Consider the following 18,050-nt stretch of genomic DNA (forward strand, 5'->3'; position numbering starts at 1 on the left):
CTTCACGGAGGGTTCCAATAAGAAATGGTGCACCTAAGTAATTGTTCTTATTGGAACAAGCAGGTTGGTCTGGCCTCTGATTGATACATGGATAGATTTACCTCGCTGCACCTTCTCTGTGAGTGACTGCAGTGTGACCTAGAGGAATGAGTCCCCTAGACGGGGGAGAGGGGGAAAGCAAATGAGTACAAAACAAAGCTGGTCTATTTCTTGTTTTGATCCACTCCATCTATCTTTTACATCTTTTACATCTACAGCAGACGGTGCAGAAGGACTGCAAGCCATCCACATCTCATGGCTGCTCGGCAGAAGATGGTACAATAGGACTGCTAGCCATCCTCATCTCTTGCCTGCCCGGCAGCAGATGGTACAGTAGGACTGCTAGCAATCCGTATCACCTGCCTGCTCACCATAAGATGGTTCAATAGGACTGACTGCAGGACTAAAGAGAATGACCTGGTCAAGTCATTTCTAATGTAGTCCCTGCACCCATGTCTGCCTAGGCGCTCCTGGCCGACGTGGCCAGGAGCACCTCAGACACGACGATGACAGCTACCAGTCCTATTGTACCGTCTGCTGCCACAAGGCAAGGGGTTGCTGCTGCTGTGTAGCAATGCAGTACCACGTCTGCCAGCACCCAGGAGACATACGGTGACGGTTACCTGAGTGGGCTCCATGCTTGCCGTGGTATGGCGTCTGCACAGGTAACTCAGGAAAAAAGGCGTGAAACGATTGTCTGCTGCTGCTTTCACGGAGGGAAGGAGGGAACGGGGGCCTGACGATATGTACCCAGAACCACCCGCGACAGTGTTTTAGCCCCATTAGGCATTGGGATCTCAACCCAGAATTCCAATGGGCAGCGGAGACTGCGGGAACTGTGGGATAGCTACCCACAGTGCAACACTCCGGAAGTCAACGCTTGCCTCGGTACTGTGGAAGCACTCCACTGAGTTAATGCACTTAATGCACTTAGAGCATTTTCTGTGGGGACACACACACTCGAATATATAAAAACGATTTCTAAAAAAACGACTTCTATAAATTCGACCTATTTTCGTAGTGTAGACATACCCTATGACTCTATCCTGACTCATGCCCCTTGCCTTAATCCCTTTGACCACAATCCCTTCTTGTCCACAATTTAGAACATCTACAGGAGTTATAAAACAATTGTTTGGTGGAAGAGAGCAACACTGGACCCCAGTAATGCCACCTGACTGCCCCTTTTGTCTACTTCTCCCACTGTCTTTGCACTTTCTTCCATGCCATTCTGCACACATGTACTCCCCATCCTGAGCTGAGCAACAAGGCTGCTACCCTCAACCTCATAACACTTTTCAAAGTCTTCCAGAGTTAGCTACATAAATGATAGCATCTTAAAAAAAGAAACAACAGCTTCTCCACACCAGACTGTGATATGATGGGTTAGGGCACTAGCTTATTGACATTATCGGGTCCTCACCCTGTCTCATTAGGTCAAGTCTGACACTAGTTGGGGGGCCCCGCAAGGGAACGATTGTGTGTTACCTGTATTGGAAAGTGCCTTGCATCAGTAGAAAAGAATAATACAGCTAATGGATGATTTGTTCAGTTATTCAGTCCAAAAAGAGGACCACAGTTTCAGGAATTCAAAAATCTGACCACCATCCTTTTCATTTCACCAATCTGAAATGCCCTCACCCTGCTTTACTACATAGGGCAGGATACAAAACCCACTGATGGCCGCCTTTCCATTGACTTCATTGGGCATTGGATTAAGCATATCATTTCTTTTATAACTGAACCAAGAACTTGTCTGCAGGACCCCTGTTCTGTGGGACATTATGGACAGCACTCCATATACCTTGTCAAGGTGTATGGTAAAGGAAAGGGTTTTAAAAAAAGGGCATTTAGTTTCAAAAAGGAAAATCAGCAAAAAACCACAAGTAAAAGCTTTCCACATCACAAGCAGAGATTATTATTATTATTATCTGAAGGTTGGGGCTGGAGTTGGGTTTTGCTGAGTGGATTTATGTGACAGTCTGAAAATGAAAACAGAAGCTGCTAATTAAAGATATTCCCAGAACATCACAGGCCAAGTGTATTTAGAGGAGCAGGCTGGCTTCTCTCCACCTGCTCCCATAGTTTTAGCTAATTTGGGTGCCTAATTCAATCAAGCAGACTCAGCGGGAATTACATGCAGTCACACAAAGCCAGCAGTCACAGATGTGCTCAGTGTTGGCGCTGTGCTCCCCTGGGGTTTCATGCAACATTTTGCTTTGGTTGATCCAATCCCTATGCCTTGGGGTGCTCATTGCAGACTGCTAAAAGATGCCAATGGAAGTTACACAATGGCTCATAATGCTACAGCTCACAAGCCTAGGCGAGTGGTCTGGGTGAGGAGGATGGACTGCACATGGCACTTGGAATGCCAAGGGTTAAAGTCCCCTTAGGCAGCCAGAGGGGCACTGCTGCCAGCTAATGTGGTGGTCAGCACTCCTCCTAGACCCACTTCTGCCGCCTAATTTGCCAGTAGGTGCCTGAGCACAATAAAGCCAGAGTGCAGCATAAACACAGCTGGGAGTTAGTGTGTTGGGAGACCGAGGCAGATGCCCTTCCTTGTGTGCTCCCATAAATTGCAGGAAGTTCAATTATTCAATATTTTGACACTGTCCGAGGCAGACTTACAAAAGGTGTTTTCTGCCGCCTCCTCCCACATAACTGCAGCCAGGGTTTACACACTCAAGGTATGGCTACACTGTGGGCGGGGCGGGGGGGGGAAGGGGGGGTGGAGGGGCAGGGTAATTTCTGGCTCGGGTAGATGTACCCGCACGAACTGTCAGCCTACACTGCTATTTTTAGCTCTCTAACTCAATCAAAGCTAGAGAAGGCATGTCTGCCTGAGCCAGAAATTACATCCCTGGCTGCAGTGTAGACATAATCTCAGAAGGAAATCTTTTTAACAACACTGGAGACAAAGGCAGTTTGCATAATTCCTATTTCCTCCCACACAAACCACCTAGGCAACCACAACCGCTGAGCCAAGATTGCCTCCGAGTAGTCAGACAATGGCTAGTAAGAAACTGGAAAATTGGCTTATTTCTGATTTAAAAGATTTGCATAACGTTAAATTAAAGAAGGCTCAAGGGGATTTGCTTGCTGCTGCAGTGTATCTTACTGCACAGCAGAAAACTTGGGGTCGGGGGGAGGAAAGCTTGATACTTCATCCTAGTAGCACTAGGATAGCATGGCAGCAAAAAGCCCCCCCCCACAAATATGTACTCTGCTTGGGTGATGGTGGGGGGCTCCCCCAGAGCAGAGGATTCAGAGTTAAGATGAAGGGGGAAAGTTAATGTTTGACTGAATCTGCAGACAGTCTGTTTGGGACACTGATTACCACATCATCAATATCAATATCAAGCTTTTTCTAGTCCTCACAGCTTCAAAAAGAGTTCACTCAAAGGAAAGCTGGGATTCTGATCTCTTTGTGCTCCAGAAGCTGGGTCCCTAGGCAGGTGCTGTAGGCCCACATCCCCATCTATGACCTAGGGTTTCCTTGCACACAATCCTTCATGCCCTGCCTCCAAACACCCGCTCCATTTGCCTCCCCGTGAGCCCAACTTCATGCCCCCCATCTGTGTCCTGCCCCTCACAATGCTATACCCCCCCCCAAGAATACACCATTTTAGACCCCTGTTCTGCAACATTTCCCTTCAGTTTCCTGCCTCCCAATACCTGCCCTCAACATATGGCTCAGTCTAGCACCTGCTGCAGCAAAGCCTCAAGTCAGAATGAGATCGTTTTTATTTTACATATAAGCTTCTTATTTCAATTACACAGAGCAATACTGACAACTGAACAGGCCTGACAGAGTGCTGGGTAACAGCAACCCTACCAGCACCCCAAGAAGAACTGGATAATGATCCTTGCAACTGATTTTAATCATAATGCTAGAGACACATTAACAGGACTAGTGCTAAAAAAAGAGCTACCAGAAAAGGACAATAAAGCCACCTAAAGAACCACTGGCAAGACTGGGGGAAAAAGATAAATTCATTAATTGAACAAGTTAAAAGTTTTAAGAGTCTGAGTGAACCCATTTAATTAATCAAGAAGATTGGACCTTCACAAATTTTAAGGTCAGAAGGGGAGCATTATGATGATCTAGTGTTACCTCCTGGATAACACAGGCCATCGGAATTTCAACCAGTGCATTGAACCCAATAACTTGGGGCTGAACGATAGCCTATGTTTTAGAAAGACATTCGGTCCTGATTCAAAGACTCCAAGTGATGGAGGATTTACCATGTCCCTTAGTAATCTGTCATTTGATGTTAATAAAATGAGAGGGCATGATTACATAGAGGCGACAAGGCAGTGTTCTCTTCAAAAAGTAAGTTGACGCTTCTCAGAAGACCTAGAGTTTGCTTTCCCCAGGCACTGCTCTGTGGATGTAAGCAGACTGGAGTCAGTAGGTGAAGGAAAGTGCTTCCATGGCAGATGAGACAAGTTAGTAAAATGAAAGAAAAGGGTGAAGCCATTTTGAGGACAGAGGAAAAGACCTGGACTTTCAGCTGTCACAGACTAGTTTATGAAATGTGATGACCATGTAACAATTCATAGCAAACAAATACTGATGCAATGAACGAAACACCTCTCCTAGAACTCGAGGTTAATAGCCACTATCCTTCCCTGTGCTTGTTACAGACATGCTGCTGCCCGTCATGAACATCTGTGTTAAACAGAAGAGACATTGCACACCATTTAGAGGATTAGGACTGCTGCCAACATGAAACTTAAAAAAACCATAGAGACTGCTAATGAGTAATAGTGCTATCTTATGCCATTAATCGGCAAACAAGAACCTTAGGCCCTCTGTGCAGGACAGGATCAAAAAAGGGATATGAAAACATGAAAAAAGCAGCAAAGGAAATTGTCTGAAAAAAAGACCCTGGCACAAATTCAAACTAAAACTTCAACTAGTTCGCTATACAGATTAACCCCTTCACTGCTGATACTTTAAGTGTTGCCTTGTCATAAGCCATTAACATTTAGTGGAAGTCAACGCTAAAGCTGGGTAAGCTATTTGTTAACAGTTTATCTAATGCACTGATTTCTTTCTAAACAAATTTTGGGCAATCAGATCATGATTTTTACCTTTGCTATTGAAAACCTAATAGTTTAATATATTTGAGCCATAGATTATTTGCACATTGTTCAGGGAAATTATTAATCATTTGGAATTTGCCATTCACACTTTGACTGATCACTTCAATTGTATGAATTGTGCTTTTAGCTGATGCTTGCATGAAGGCAAGAAGGCCAATGGCATTTTGGGATGTATAAGTAGGGGCATTGCCAGAAGATCGAGGGACGTGATCGTTCCCCTCTATTCGACATTGGTGAGGCCTCATCTGGAGTACTGTGTCCAGTTTTGGGCCCCACACTACAAGAAGGATGTGGAAATATTGGAAAGAGTCCAGCAGAGGGCAACAAAAATGATGAGGGATCTGGAACACATGACTTATGAGGAGAGGCTGAGGGAACTGGGATTGTTTAGTCTGCGGAAGAGAAGAATGAGGGGGGATTTGATAGCTGCTTTCAACTACCTGAAAGGGGGTTCCAAAGAGGATGGATCTAGACTGTTCTCAGTGGTACCAGATGACAGAATGAGGAGTAATGGTCTCAAGTTGAAGTGGGGGAGGTTTAGGTTGGATGTTAGGAAAAACTTTTTCACTAGTAGGGTGGTGAAGCACTGGAATGCGTTACCTAAGGAGGTGGTGGAATCTCCTTCGTTTGAGGTTTTTTAAGGTCAGGCTTGACAAAGCCCTGGCTGGGATGATTTAGTTGGGGATTGGTCCTGCTTTGAGCAGGCAGTTTGACTAGATGACCTCCTGAGGTCCCTTCCAACCCTGCTATTCTATGATTCTATGAAGCAAGCTTTGCTTGTAGAAATGTTTGATACTCAAACAATGCAGGGTGAGAAGGTGATCCAAGTCAAAGCAAGATTCATAGACATGTGTAGGCACCCCATACACAATACTGACCAGGCTCCAGTACAGATGTTAACTGCACTTGCTGATCCTCAGTCTGGCTGCACTGTACCTAGAATGTTTCTGAGCCATCAACACTCACAAGTTATATACTGAACACTTAAGACATCAAGAAGTCTCTTTCTGTCATCTCCTTTCCGTTGTAGGTCATGTAGGTTTTGAGATGAGATTGCTTAGCTAGCAACCCATAACAAAGGGAGCACTGGAAGGAGGCATATTGCCATCCCATTCTGATGGCCTGCTGCAACCTATGCATTATTAGATGACTTTTGTAACTCCAGAGGAAGCGGACTCGGTGTGGCTGAGGTTGAGGACTGCTCTGTATCCTGTCACATTCTCCCTTAGGAGGATGTCCATGGCGATGTAATTTACACTTCATCCTTCTTTAGGAACCTCCATGCAAGAAACTTTGTGCTTTACGACGAGGCTAGTATCACCATCACCAATACTGTGAGGTAGGAATTGCTACTAGCTTCATCTTGGTTAAACTCAGGCACAGACATGAAGTTATTCCTCCCCCCACCCCTGCAATGTGTTACTTAGAGTCACTGTGTCATCTGGGAATAGAATTCTGGCTCCTCTACATTCTTATTGTTCAAAGTTTTCTTGTTGCCAGGAGATTAATACAGCAACACTGTGAAAGTTCATTTAGCAGGCGCAGTAAAAGACACCTTATACCACCGAGAAAGCACAGCCTCTTGGCAGCAGCCTGCATTGGCCCTTGAAGACAGAACCTGGCAGAACCGCAGTCCTCCAGTCACACCTACTAAAAACACAAGGTTTAAGTCCCACAAGCCACATCCTTAGAAATTGCTTGTAAAGAAGCCTTCCTGGAACTGCTACTTTTACTTTCAAAATTAATTTTTCCCAAAAATTCTGTAAGATTTCCTAGTACCCTCTTATCCGCACCCCCAAAAATTTACAAGAAACGTTCTAGCAAGTTTTCCATCTGGCAAAAATCACTAACCACAAAGCTAGAGGCATGATTAAATCCAGGAGCTCCCCATAGGCAAATGCAGCTTCACCTGCTGTTCTCTACCAACTTTTCAAGCAGTGTCCACAAGGATACATACAGCGAAGAGTCTAGCCTTTCCGCAAAACCTAGATGCACCACCCTCTGTCAGGGCAACAGCATTGATCTAAGGAGTCAAGGAGAAACTGACCTGCAGAAACTGTCCAGTTCCTGTTTGCTCACTCTGTGCTTCTTTCCCAGGGGCAGAATCCAGAGTTGCTACCATTAGCTGGTGCTTGTGCAGAATGAAAGTAAGTGGAAGAGAAGAATCTTTGTGGGCAAATAAATAATAGCAGAAGGAAGGAGGCTGGAGTTAAATCAATGTGGGGAATCCCAGAGAGAAAAGCAAGAGGAAGTCCCCTTCTAGCACAGATCACAGCATGAAAACCTCTGACCAACACCTGCAATATATTCTCTCCTCCCTTATTCTCTTCCATTCCTCTCCAAAAAAAGAACATGGGACGAGGAAAGCCTGTAACATAACAATCTTACAAACACAGATTTATAAGTTACAGTAGGCGGAAGTGACCCCTGATGGGCCAAATAAACTTTTCTTAACCAGTTTCCCAAGAAGTCAGAGCCCAGTTACAATCCTATTCAATTCAACTCTGTCCCAAAGTTGCATTGTTTCAAACAGTGAATCAATAAGAATAAATTAAGCAGCGCGGGGAGCCTCCTTACCTTGCATCTCACCAAATGGTGACAACGTCAAACAAAAGTGAAAGTATTTTAAAAACCAGGCATGCTGCCAGTCTGTTTAGATTCACTCCCCAGCACAAGCGTCTCCTGCTAACAGCCCAGAAACATGTACAAGTATTATATCATGTATGAATCACGCATGCTATATGATAGCTGTAGTATTTAGAATTTGTATTATCTAAACAGTCACCTGTTGGAATATGATGCAATTACATCAAGGGGTATTAAGAGGAAAGAAAACGAAGTAAGAGAGGATACAGCTGTGGGTAGGAGGAAGGGAAGTGTAGATACCAATCTAATCGGTTATACTGGCTGTAAAATGACCGTGCCTAATAGGGTACAGAATGTGAGTGAGGCCAAACAGCAAAAATTAAGATGTTTGTACACCAATGCAAGGAGCCTAGGTAACAAAATGGAGGAACTAGAGCTACTGGTGCAGGAAGTGAAACCAGATATTATAGGGATAACAGAAACATGGTGGAATAGTAGTCATGACTGGACTACAGGTATTGAAGGGTATGTGCTGTTTTGGAAAGACCGAAATAAAGGTAAAGGTGGTGGAGTAGCATTGTATATCAATGATGAGGTAGAATGTAAAGAAATAAGAAGCGATGAAATGGATAAGACAGAGTCCGTCTGGGCAAAAATTACATTGGGGAAGAAAACTATTAGAGCCTCCCCTGGGATAGTGCTTGGGGTGTACTATAGACCGCCGGGAACTAAGCCCTTTTTAATGTTTTTAATAAAGTAAATACTAATGGAAACTGTGTGATCATGGGAGACTTTAACTTCTCAGATATAGACTGGAGGACGAGTGCTAGTAATAATATAGGGCTCAGATTTTCCTAGATGCGATAGCTGATGGATTCCTTCATCAAGTAGCTGCTGAACAGACTAGAGAGGATGCCATTTTAGATTTGGTTTTGGTGAGTAGTGAGGACCTCATAGAAGAAATGGTTGTAGGGGATAATCTTGGCTCAAGTGATCATGAGCTAATTCAGTTTAAACTGAACGGAAGGATTAACAAAAATAAATCTGCAACTGGGTTTTTGATTTCAAAAGGGCTGACTTTCAAAAATTAAGGAAATTAGTTAGGGAAGTGGATTGGACTGAAGAATTTATGGATCTAAAGGTAGAGGAGGCCTGGGATTATTTTAAATCAAAGCTGCAGAAGCTATGGGAAGCCTGCATCCCAAGAAAGGGGAAAAAGTTCATAGGCAGGAGTTGTAGACCAAGCTGGATGAGCAAGTATCTCAGAGAGGTGATTAAGAAAAAGCAGAAAGCATACAGGGAGTGGAAGAAGGGAGGAATCAGCAAGGAAAGCTACCTTATTGAGGTCAGAATATGTAGGGATAAAGTGAGACAGGCTGAAAGTCAAGTAGAGTTGGACCTTGCAAAGGGAATTAAAACCAATAGTAAAAGGTTCTATAGCCATATAACTAAGAAGAAAACAAAGAAACTAGAAGTGGGACCGCTAAGCACTGAGGATTGAGTGGCGGTCGAGGATAATCTAGGCATGGCCCAATATCTAAACAAATACTTTGCCTCAGTCTTTAATAAGACTAAAGAGGATCTTAGGGATAATGGTAGCATGACAAATGGGAATGAGGATATGGAGGTAGACATTACCATATTTGAGGTAGAAGCGAAACTCAAACAGCTTAATGGGACTAAATCGGGGGGCCCAGATAATCTTCATCCAAGAATATTAAAGGAATTGGCATATGAAATTGCAAGCCCATTAACAAGAATTTTTAATGAATCTGTAAACTCAGGGGTTGTACCATATGATTGGAGAATTGCTAACATAGTTCCTATTTTTAAGAAAGGGAAAAAAAGTGATCCGGGTAATTATAGGCCTGTTATTTTGACATCTGTAGTATGCAAGGTCTTGGAAAAAATTTTGAAGGAGAAGGTAGTTAAGGACATTGAAGTCATTGGTAAATGGGACAAAATATAACATGGTTTTACAAAAGATAGATCGTGCCAAACCAACCTGATCTCCTTCTTTGAGAAAGTAACAGATTTTTTAGACAAAGGGAATGCAGTGGATCTAATTTACCTAGATTTCAGTAAGGCATTTGATATCGTGCCACATGGGGAATTATTAGTTAAATTGGATAAGATGGGGATCAATAGGAAAATTGAAAGGTGGATAAGGAATTGGTTAAAGGGGAGACTACAACGGGTCCTACTGAAAGGTGAAATGTCAGGCTGGAGGGAGGTTACCAGTGGAGTTCCTCAAGGATCGGTTTTGGGACCAATCTTATTTAATCTTTTTATTACTGAGCTCGGCACAAAAAGTGGGAGTGTGCTAATAAAGTTTGCAGATGATACAAAGCTGGGAGGTATTGCCAATTTAGAGAAGGACTGGGATATCCTACAGGAGGATCTGGATGACCTTGTAAACTGGAGTAATAGTAATAGGATGAAATTTAATAGTGAGAAGTGTAATGTCATGCATTTAGGGATTAATAACAAGATTTTAGTTATAAGCTAGGGACGCATCAATTAGAAGTAACGGAGGAGGAGAAGGACCTTGGAGTATTGGTTGATCATAGGATGACTATGAGCCGCCAATGTGATATGGCCGTGAAAAAAGCTAATGCGGTCTTGGGATGCATCAGGAGAGGTATTTCCAGTAGGGATAAGGAGGTTTTAGTACCCTTATACAAGGCACTGGTGAGACCTCACCTGGAATACTGTGTGCAGTTCTGGTCTCCCATGTTTAAGAAGGATGAATTCAAACTGGAACAGGTACAGAGAAGGGCTACTAGGATGATCCAAGGAATGGAAAACTTGTCTTATGAAAGGAGATTCAAGGAGCTTGGCTTGTTTAGCCTAACTAAAAGAAGGTTGAGGGGAGATATGATTGCTCTCTATAAATATATCAGAGGGATAAATACCGGAGAGGGAGAGGAATTATTTAAGCTCAGTACCAATGTGGACACAAGAACAAATGGACATAAACTGGCCACCAGAAATGTAGACTAGAAATTAGACAAAGGTTTCTAACCATCAGAGGAATGAAGTTTTGGAATAACCTTCCAAGAGAAGTAGTGGGGGCAAAAGATCTATCTGGCTTTAAGATTAAACTCGATAAGTTTATGGAGGAGATGGTATGATGGGATAACATGGTTTTGGTAATTAAATATTAATGGTAAATAGGCCCAATGGCCTGTGATGGGATATTAGATGGGGTGGGATCTGAGTTACCCAGGAAAGAATTTTCTGTAGTATCTGGCTGATGAATCTTTCCCATATGCTCAGGGTTTAGCTGATCGCCATATTTGGGGTCGGGAAGGAATTTTCCTCCAGGAAAATTGGATTGGAAGAGGCCCTGGAGGTTTTTCGCCTTTCTCTGTAGCATGGGGCACGGGTCACTTGCTGGAGGATTCTCTGCTCCTTGAAGTCTTTAAACTACGATTTGAGGACTTCAATAGCACAGATATAGGTGTGAGGTTTTTTGCAGGAGTGGTGGGTGAAATTCTGTGGCCTGCGTTGTGCAGGTGGTCAGACTAGATTATCATAATGGTCCCTTCTGACCTAAATATCTATGAATCTATGAAACTACTTGTATCTACTGGATTTCAGGCTCATCACAGCCACTGGAAGGCAAAAACACACAACAATCAGGTTTGAGGGACACAGTCTTGAAATCTAGTTAAAGGTGGTTTCAGGACCTACAACAGCCCCATGGTACCTCTGTGGTGCTGCGTGATTTTTGCAATTGTGTTTTCCTATTTCGTTAATTGTTTTGTTTCCTGTTCTGTATGAAAGACCCACCCAGATGGGAAACTGACAATCCTTAAAAGTACCAGTGCATAAATTTTTTCTCCATCTAATGTTACAATACTAGAATAGAATCTGGAACATGTAAATTTTCAGGGAGTAATGTCATTTTTTAAGATGACTATATTCCTTTATTGATTTGAATTTATGCTCCCAAACTGGCAAATACAGTAAATTTTAGATTCCCAGGGCAGGCCAACTAGATACATCAGGGAGGAAGGCTTACCGCACCACACAGAATATTAAAAGCAGAGAGATGGGGCCAGCCTTGGATTTGCAGCACTAGTTCCCCTGCCCTCAGCATCTCCTTTGCCATCCATGCAGCTGCGGGATCTGACAGCCTTTCCTTCACTTGACCAGTCAGCTGCCCCTTTCAGGCACCCAACCCTAGCAGCTCCCCCACTTGAAACTAAAGCCAACCCAGAGCAGGTTTCAGGGTAACCAGGACTCCTACTTCCGGTGAGTCCCAGCCCCAGGGCAGTTTGGTGAGCCCATATCGTATTGCCCTGTAACAGTTGTGTCAGCTGCTGTGGACCTCAACCAGATGCCTAGAAGTATCTCCCACTTTCCAATCAAACTAAGCCTTTTTTTCTGGCTCTCTGAGCACAGATGTGTTAGACACAGATGTAACAGGATGATCTGCCCCTTTAAGGGCCTGGGGCAGCCATGTTTGAGTATCAGATTTGCCCCTTCTCAGCAGGGTGTTTTCTATACAGGACTGAGAAACCGCAGTTGTAGAGAAGCCACAGGAAGCAAGTGGACTCCTGCAGAAGTCCCTGGAGCAGAGGGAAAGGCTGCTGGGGGTCCCTGCAGCCTACTTTGGTTGCCAGTTTTGTATTCGAATTAATAAACCAGGCCCTTAGGCAAGGGCTTGAAAAACTCTGGGCGCAGTGTGACAAGCTGGGGATAGGGGACAGGCCAGCAGCTTCCTACATGCTTCTGCTCTACCCAGCTTTGGAAGGAGATAAACATCCCAGTGCAACCATACCCTGCTGCTGCTACAACTTCCCCAAATACAGCTATTTTATATTTTATAGCTATGCCTGTGTGGATGGGAGATAAAGAGAGAAGTCCCTTACACAGGAAACCACGGAAAAGGGAACTGCTGGGCAGACACTAGAAATTGAGAGAAAAACATTATTACAAGGGCTAACTGAGAACAAAAGCGCATAATAATCAAACAGCGTGGCACTGAACTGCTCAAGCTAATGGTAATTGATTGCTGTTTGCAGGCCCTATGCCCTATTTTGATACAAAGCAGTATGCACTCAGAAATGCAGAAGGGAGTTGCTGAGATCAGATTAATGGTCTACCAGTCTGGGGATGGTTTTATGATTAAGGCACTGAACTGGTAATCAGGAGATTGTGACAGAGCTGGGAACTGAATTCCAAACTTCCGAAGTAACCGTAGGCAAGTTGCTCATCATCTGTGCCTCAATTCTTCCATTTGTAAAATGGTGATAATGCAACCATACCTCACAGATGTGGAAGAGGATAAATCTGTTAGCACTAGAGGCGCTTGGATTCAATGGTGATGGATATTCCCAAGATCTAGAAAGATCCTATGTCCAACAGTGGCCAGCACCAGGCACTTCAGAGGAAGGAGTCAGACCTCCATAGTGGTCAGTTACATGATGACATGTCCATGGGGAAGTCTGTTTCACAAACAGTGTTTGTGCGGGGCAAGGGTTGACTTACATCCTGAAAAAGAAAGGGTGCTCCCCCTTATAAGTTTATCCTGACAAGTGTAAATGCAGATATTTTTCTCCTTAAGAAATGATCTTTTCTTTAAATCCTACTAAGCTCTTTCCCCTAATGTCTGGTCAGTGAATTCCACAGGGTAATTTATATTTAAAAAAATTCCTTTTATCACTCTGAAATTTGTTACCTTTCAGTTTCAATAAGTGTCCCCTTTTACTTTCATTATGAAATAAACAGGGAACGCTCAATAGAAGAATGTCAAAAACAATATAGTGTCAGTTAGGTCAACTCCTATTCATCTCCTGTTTAACAGTCCTAATCTTTTAAATCTGGCAGGGAATTCCTTCCATGTCTAATAAGTTTTTCCCCTTCTCTTCTGTGCCCTTATCCTCTTTTAATCAATGTGTAAATTCAGGGGTTGTACCGTATGACCGGAGAATTGCTAACATAGTTCCTATTTTTAAGAAAGGTAAAAAAAACGATCCGGGTAACTACAGGCCTGTTAGTTTGACATCTGTTGTATGCAAGGTCTTGGAAAAAATTTTGGAGTGAAGTTCTGGAACAGCCTTCCAAGGGAAGCAGTGGGGGCAAAAGACATATCTGGCTTCAAGACAAAGTTTGATAAGTTTATGGAGGAGATGATATGATGGGATAGCCTAATTTTGGCAATTAATTGATCTTAGACTACTAGCAGTAGATATGCCCAATGGCCTATGATGGGATGTTAGATGGGGTGGGATCTGAGTTACTACAGAGAATTCTTTCCTGGGCGTCTGGCTGGTGAGTCTTGCCCACATGCTCAGGGTTTAGCTGATCGCCATATTTGGGGTCGGGAAGGAATTTTCCCCCAGGGCAGATTGGCAGAGGCCCTGGGGGTTTTTCGCTTTCCTCTGCAGCGTGGGGCACGGGTCACTTGCTGGAGGATTCTCTGCACCTTGAAGTCTTTAAACCATGATTTGAGGACTTCGATAGCTCAGACATAAGTTAGGGGTTTGTTACAGGTGGGTGAGATTCCGTGGCCTGCTTTGTGCAGGAGGTCAGACTAGATGATCCTAAAATGGTCCCTTCTGACCTTAAAGTCTATGATTCTTTGATTGATCCTTTTACTCCCCTGGTAAATTAGTGGGCCCATAACTTTCTATTTCAGACATGCTCCTAAAACACTTCTCTAACTAGGTTTTGTGAATTCTGTTCTTAACTCTCCTAGTCTATCTTACATCTGACCTGCCATTGTTTCCGCACGTATTCTATTGGCTTCGCTTGTGCTGGCTGCCCACTTTGGAAATTATTATTATTTTGGCTTAAATAGACTAGGATCTTGTTTTTTTAACCAAAACTAGGATGCAGATCTGCACCCCAATTTTGGTAAAATAGTGACAGTAATGAATGCTGTAGCTGTACCTCACGGGTTGAATTAGAGCTCTGGAAGGCAGAGCTAAGGCTACAAAGAAGACCACCCAGCTATCAAAAGATTATTTTTTCAGCCCCAAAGGACTGGATATCAAGATTCAGATCCCCCATGAGAACTACTGTAGGTGCTGCTGCCTCTGGCTGAAAGACAGAACTCCTTAATTTGGAAGATGTGGAGTTTAGATTTAGTGCATAAAAGCTGAGCTTTATTTAAAATATTAGCTAATGCATCTAGAGGTTTACTTGGTCCTGCCTCAGCAAAGGGGGCTGGACATGAGGATTTCTTGAGGTCCCTTCCAACCCTACATTTCTATAATTCTATACAGAAAATTGAAACTTTTTCTCTGGAGGCCATATGGGACAGACATTAAGCTAATTGTTCTAGAATATATATGCACCGGCTATGATAGTACACTCATTCAGGAAAAAGAAAGTTGTGAAATGCTATCAATGAGGTTGTCAATAAAGCAAGAGTCAGAACAAACATGGGGAGATTGTCTGACATTTTTAGAAGTCGAGAAGCTGCAAAGTTTTCTTGTCCAGCAGCTTCAAGTGCCATTATTTCGGCAGGAGAATTGGGGGCCAGTTATAGGATCTTTGCTAGAAAATTGTTTGGGGAATGAAGTGTGCAGACCCATTAATTAAAGTGCTAAAAAACAGAAACCCAAATGGCTAACCTTAATATACCTTTTCCTTTCATTTATTGTAGGCACTTTACATTTCAAGTGTGAATCCTCTGCATTCAGTCTGATTGTGTGTATAAGTACATATTTAAGAATTTCCTATTAGGAACCTAATATTTCCTTTCTCACGAACAATCTGTAAAATAATAATTCTGTCAGAGTAAAGGGATTGGCTCGTTCTTCTTGAGGACTGCAGCTCCTCCGGTAATTTGTTCTCAGCTGGTACTTTTATCCCATCCTCAGAAATGGTATCCAAAATGATGCCCTGCTGAGGCAATGATTTACCCAGCTATACTCCGCACGGATGAAGGTGCTTTCAGCAGTGGTAGCACTGATTCCATCAAATATTTTGTTTGTTCCTTTTATGTTCTCTCATAGTTGATGTTTCTACTACAAAGTGAATTTGTCTTTCCCCTTTGTATACATTTGAAGTTTGCCAGGATGCTATCATTCTTTATTCCTTACACCAGGCTTATCTAGTTTTCGTATAGTAGGGACCACTGGTGAGGAGAATGAGCACCTGAGCAACTTCTATCTACCATCCTACAGCACACCACCCCTGTGATGGGTCAACCTTGAAAGTCACATTAGTTAACTTTCCCAAATCCACTGGGTCTCTTTGTTTTGTCTCCCCCTGCTGCTCACTGATGATGGCTTTGTCTACACTACCGCTTTTGTCAGTAAAGCATTTGTCAGTCAGGGGTGTGGAAAAAAAACACACCCCGACCGACATAAGTTTCTCCAGCAAAAGTGCTGGTGAGGAAAGTGCTATGTCACTCCCCTGGTGACATAGCTAACGCCACTCGTTTCGGGTGGCTTAATTACGCTGTCAGGAGAGCTCTCTCCCACCGGCAAAGAGCAGTTACATAGGAAACCTAACAGAGGCACCGCTGTGGCAGTACAGCTGTGCCGCTGTAAGGTCCATAGTGTAGACATAGCCGAATTGATGAAGTTTTTGACTCTAGCCCCATGGGTGCTTATGCACTCCTCTCCTCCCCCAATTGTGGTCACATCAGTCCCTGGAGAAGGTTATTAGGTTTGCCCCTAACAGGCATCCTGGTTCTGCAGTAAAGAACCTAGAAACTTAGAGGAGATGGAGCTTGCACCATGTGCCCAAGGCACCATGGACCACCACAGCAAATGCTCCTGAATCTGTGTACCAGTTTGAGAAGTACGGCCCTAATCATAGTCTCCAATATCTTCTTTCTACTCCCATTGCACACTGTCTCTGATCCTGCAAAGGGGCACAAATGAGAAGTTTTCAATAGGTCTTGATTATAAAAATTGTTATCTGCTTAGCTACCCTAGGGAGTGTTTATTTTAAAAACTCAAATTATTGTCACATGGCATTTTGGTCTCTCTCCCATGTCCTACATCTATTATGTTACTATGCTCATCTACATCACTGTACCAAATCAAACAGCCATACAGTAAATATTTTAAAGGGAAGAAATATTGAAAAGTATTGTTTAATAAATGTAAAATAAAAAGCAAACTTACCAGCTATACCCCTGTTCAGAGATGACTCATTATCTGTGATGTCTTGTGGCATCTTACGGTACAGTTTTAAACAACGGAGAGGAACTAAGGTGTTCAAACACAAGTCCCATTTTTCCACAAGCGTTAGAGATATCTTCCTTGCTAGGTCTTCTCTGTCTTTTTCCTGGAGTAAGGTCTGATGGTATTCCTTGGATATAACATCTTTCTCCAGCATGGAGCTGAGCAATGCATGGACATCAGACGTTGTGGCACTGGAGAGAATTTCCCTGACTTCAGGCAGGATCTCTTTGAAAAGATTCATAACAGCAGCCTAAAGAGTTTTAAAGAGATTTCAGCCAAAATCTCGACTGGTTAAATAAAAAAAATCCACTCAGTCAGCATCAAAAAAAGATGAAGTGAAATTTTTTTTAACACAATAGTTTGGTTTGTGTCATTGTTGAGGTGTTTCCTCATTCAATGAAAGTTATGATTCAAGTTTCCAACAAACAACTTCTTGATGTGGTCACACAAAACTCACTGCAACCGTTGTTTCCAAAACACATTCCAAAATAGGCAGTTTTAAAGGCCACATTATGTTCAGTAATTAAGGAGAGGTATTAACATGGGACTACCTGACCATAAGGGAGTTGGATCCTTTGCCCAACTAGAAATTGTGTGACAGCTGGCTATAGGCATATGTTGTGCCCATTAGTGATGCACTCCAAGACTGTTTCTCAGCCTAACCTTCCTTTCAAAGCAGAACAAATGTAGAGCTTTGGGAGAGTTGGCTCCGCCTAGGAGAGGTCTGAAATTTGGGCATATGCTGACTCCAATGTAACTCACTTCAGTCTCATGCTCAGCCAGGGTGACTGGGAATTTGGGACAGCATTCAGGAGCACTGAAGAGTTATAAAGTTACAGAGAGTTATAAAGAGTTTTAAAGCATTCATTTTTACTTCCATAACAATATGCTCACCTTACCACAGAGTTACCAGACACCAAAGCTTGAGAGATCATACAGAAATCTAAGGATGTTGGAAGCCGTTACCCTCCTATCAGTAGCCTCTTTAGCACAGCTCCATCTTCTAACTTACCCATAGGTACAAGTAGGAGCATTTTGATACGTGGTCTGTTCTTAGGCAATTATATCTAATAGGAGAAATCACCTAGAGGAAATCCTGACCCTATTAAAGTCAGTGACAAAACTCCCATCAACTTCAATGGGGACAGGATTTCACCCTGT

General features: G+C 43.1%; 1 protein-coding gene across 5 annotated transcripts in view; it reads right to left on the reverse strand.

The window, feature by feature from the left end:
• Window positions 1-17,615, reverse strand: part of CIITA (class II major histocompatibility complex transactivator) — a 70,764-nt gene extending 53,149 nt beyond the window's left edge. Inside the window, exon 1 of one of the 5 annotated variants that reach the window (XM_027820624.3) lies at window positions 16,830-17,615. In XM_027820624.3, the coding sequence (XP_027676425.2) occupies window positions 16,830-17,130 (301 nt within the window). In that variant the 5' untranslated portion in view covers window positions 17,131-17,615. Of the gene's footprint in view, window positions 1-7,195; window positions 7,407-7,725; window positions 7,874-16,829 lie in introns of those variants that run through there. The other 4 variants (XM_043523210.1, XM_037910961.2, XM_043523212.1 and 1 more) reach the window with 4 other exon arrangements.
• Window positions 17,616-18,050: the final 435 nt, after the last annotated feature.

The sequence above is a fragment of the Chelonia mydas genome, chromosome 10 (genome assembly GCF_015237465.2).
Source record: "Chelonia mydas isolate rCheMyd1 chromosome 10, rCheMyd1.pri.v2, whole genome shotgun sequence".
Classification (NCBI taxonomy): domain Eukaryota; kingdom Metazoa; phylum Chordata; order Testudines; family Cheloniidae; genus Chelonia; species Chelonia mydas.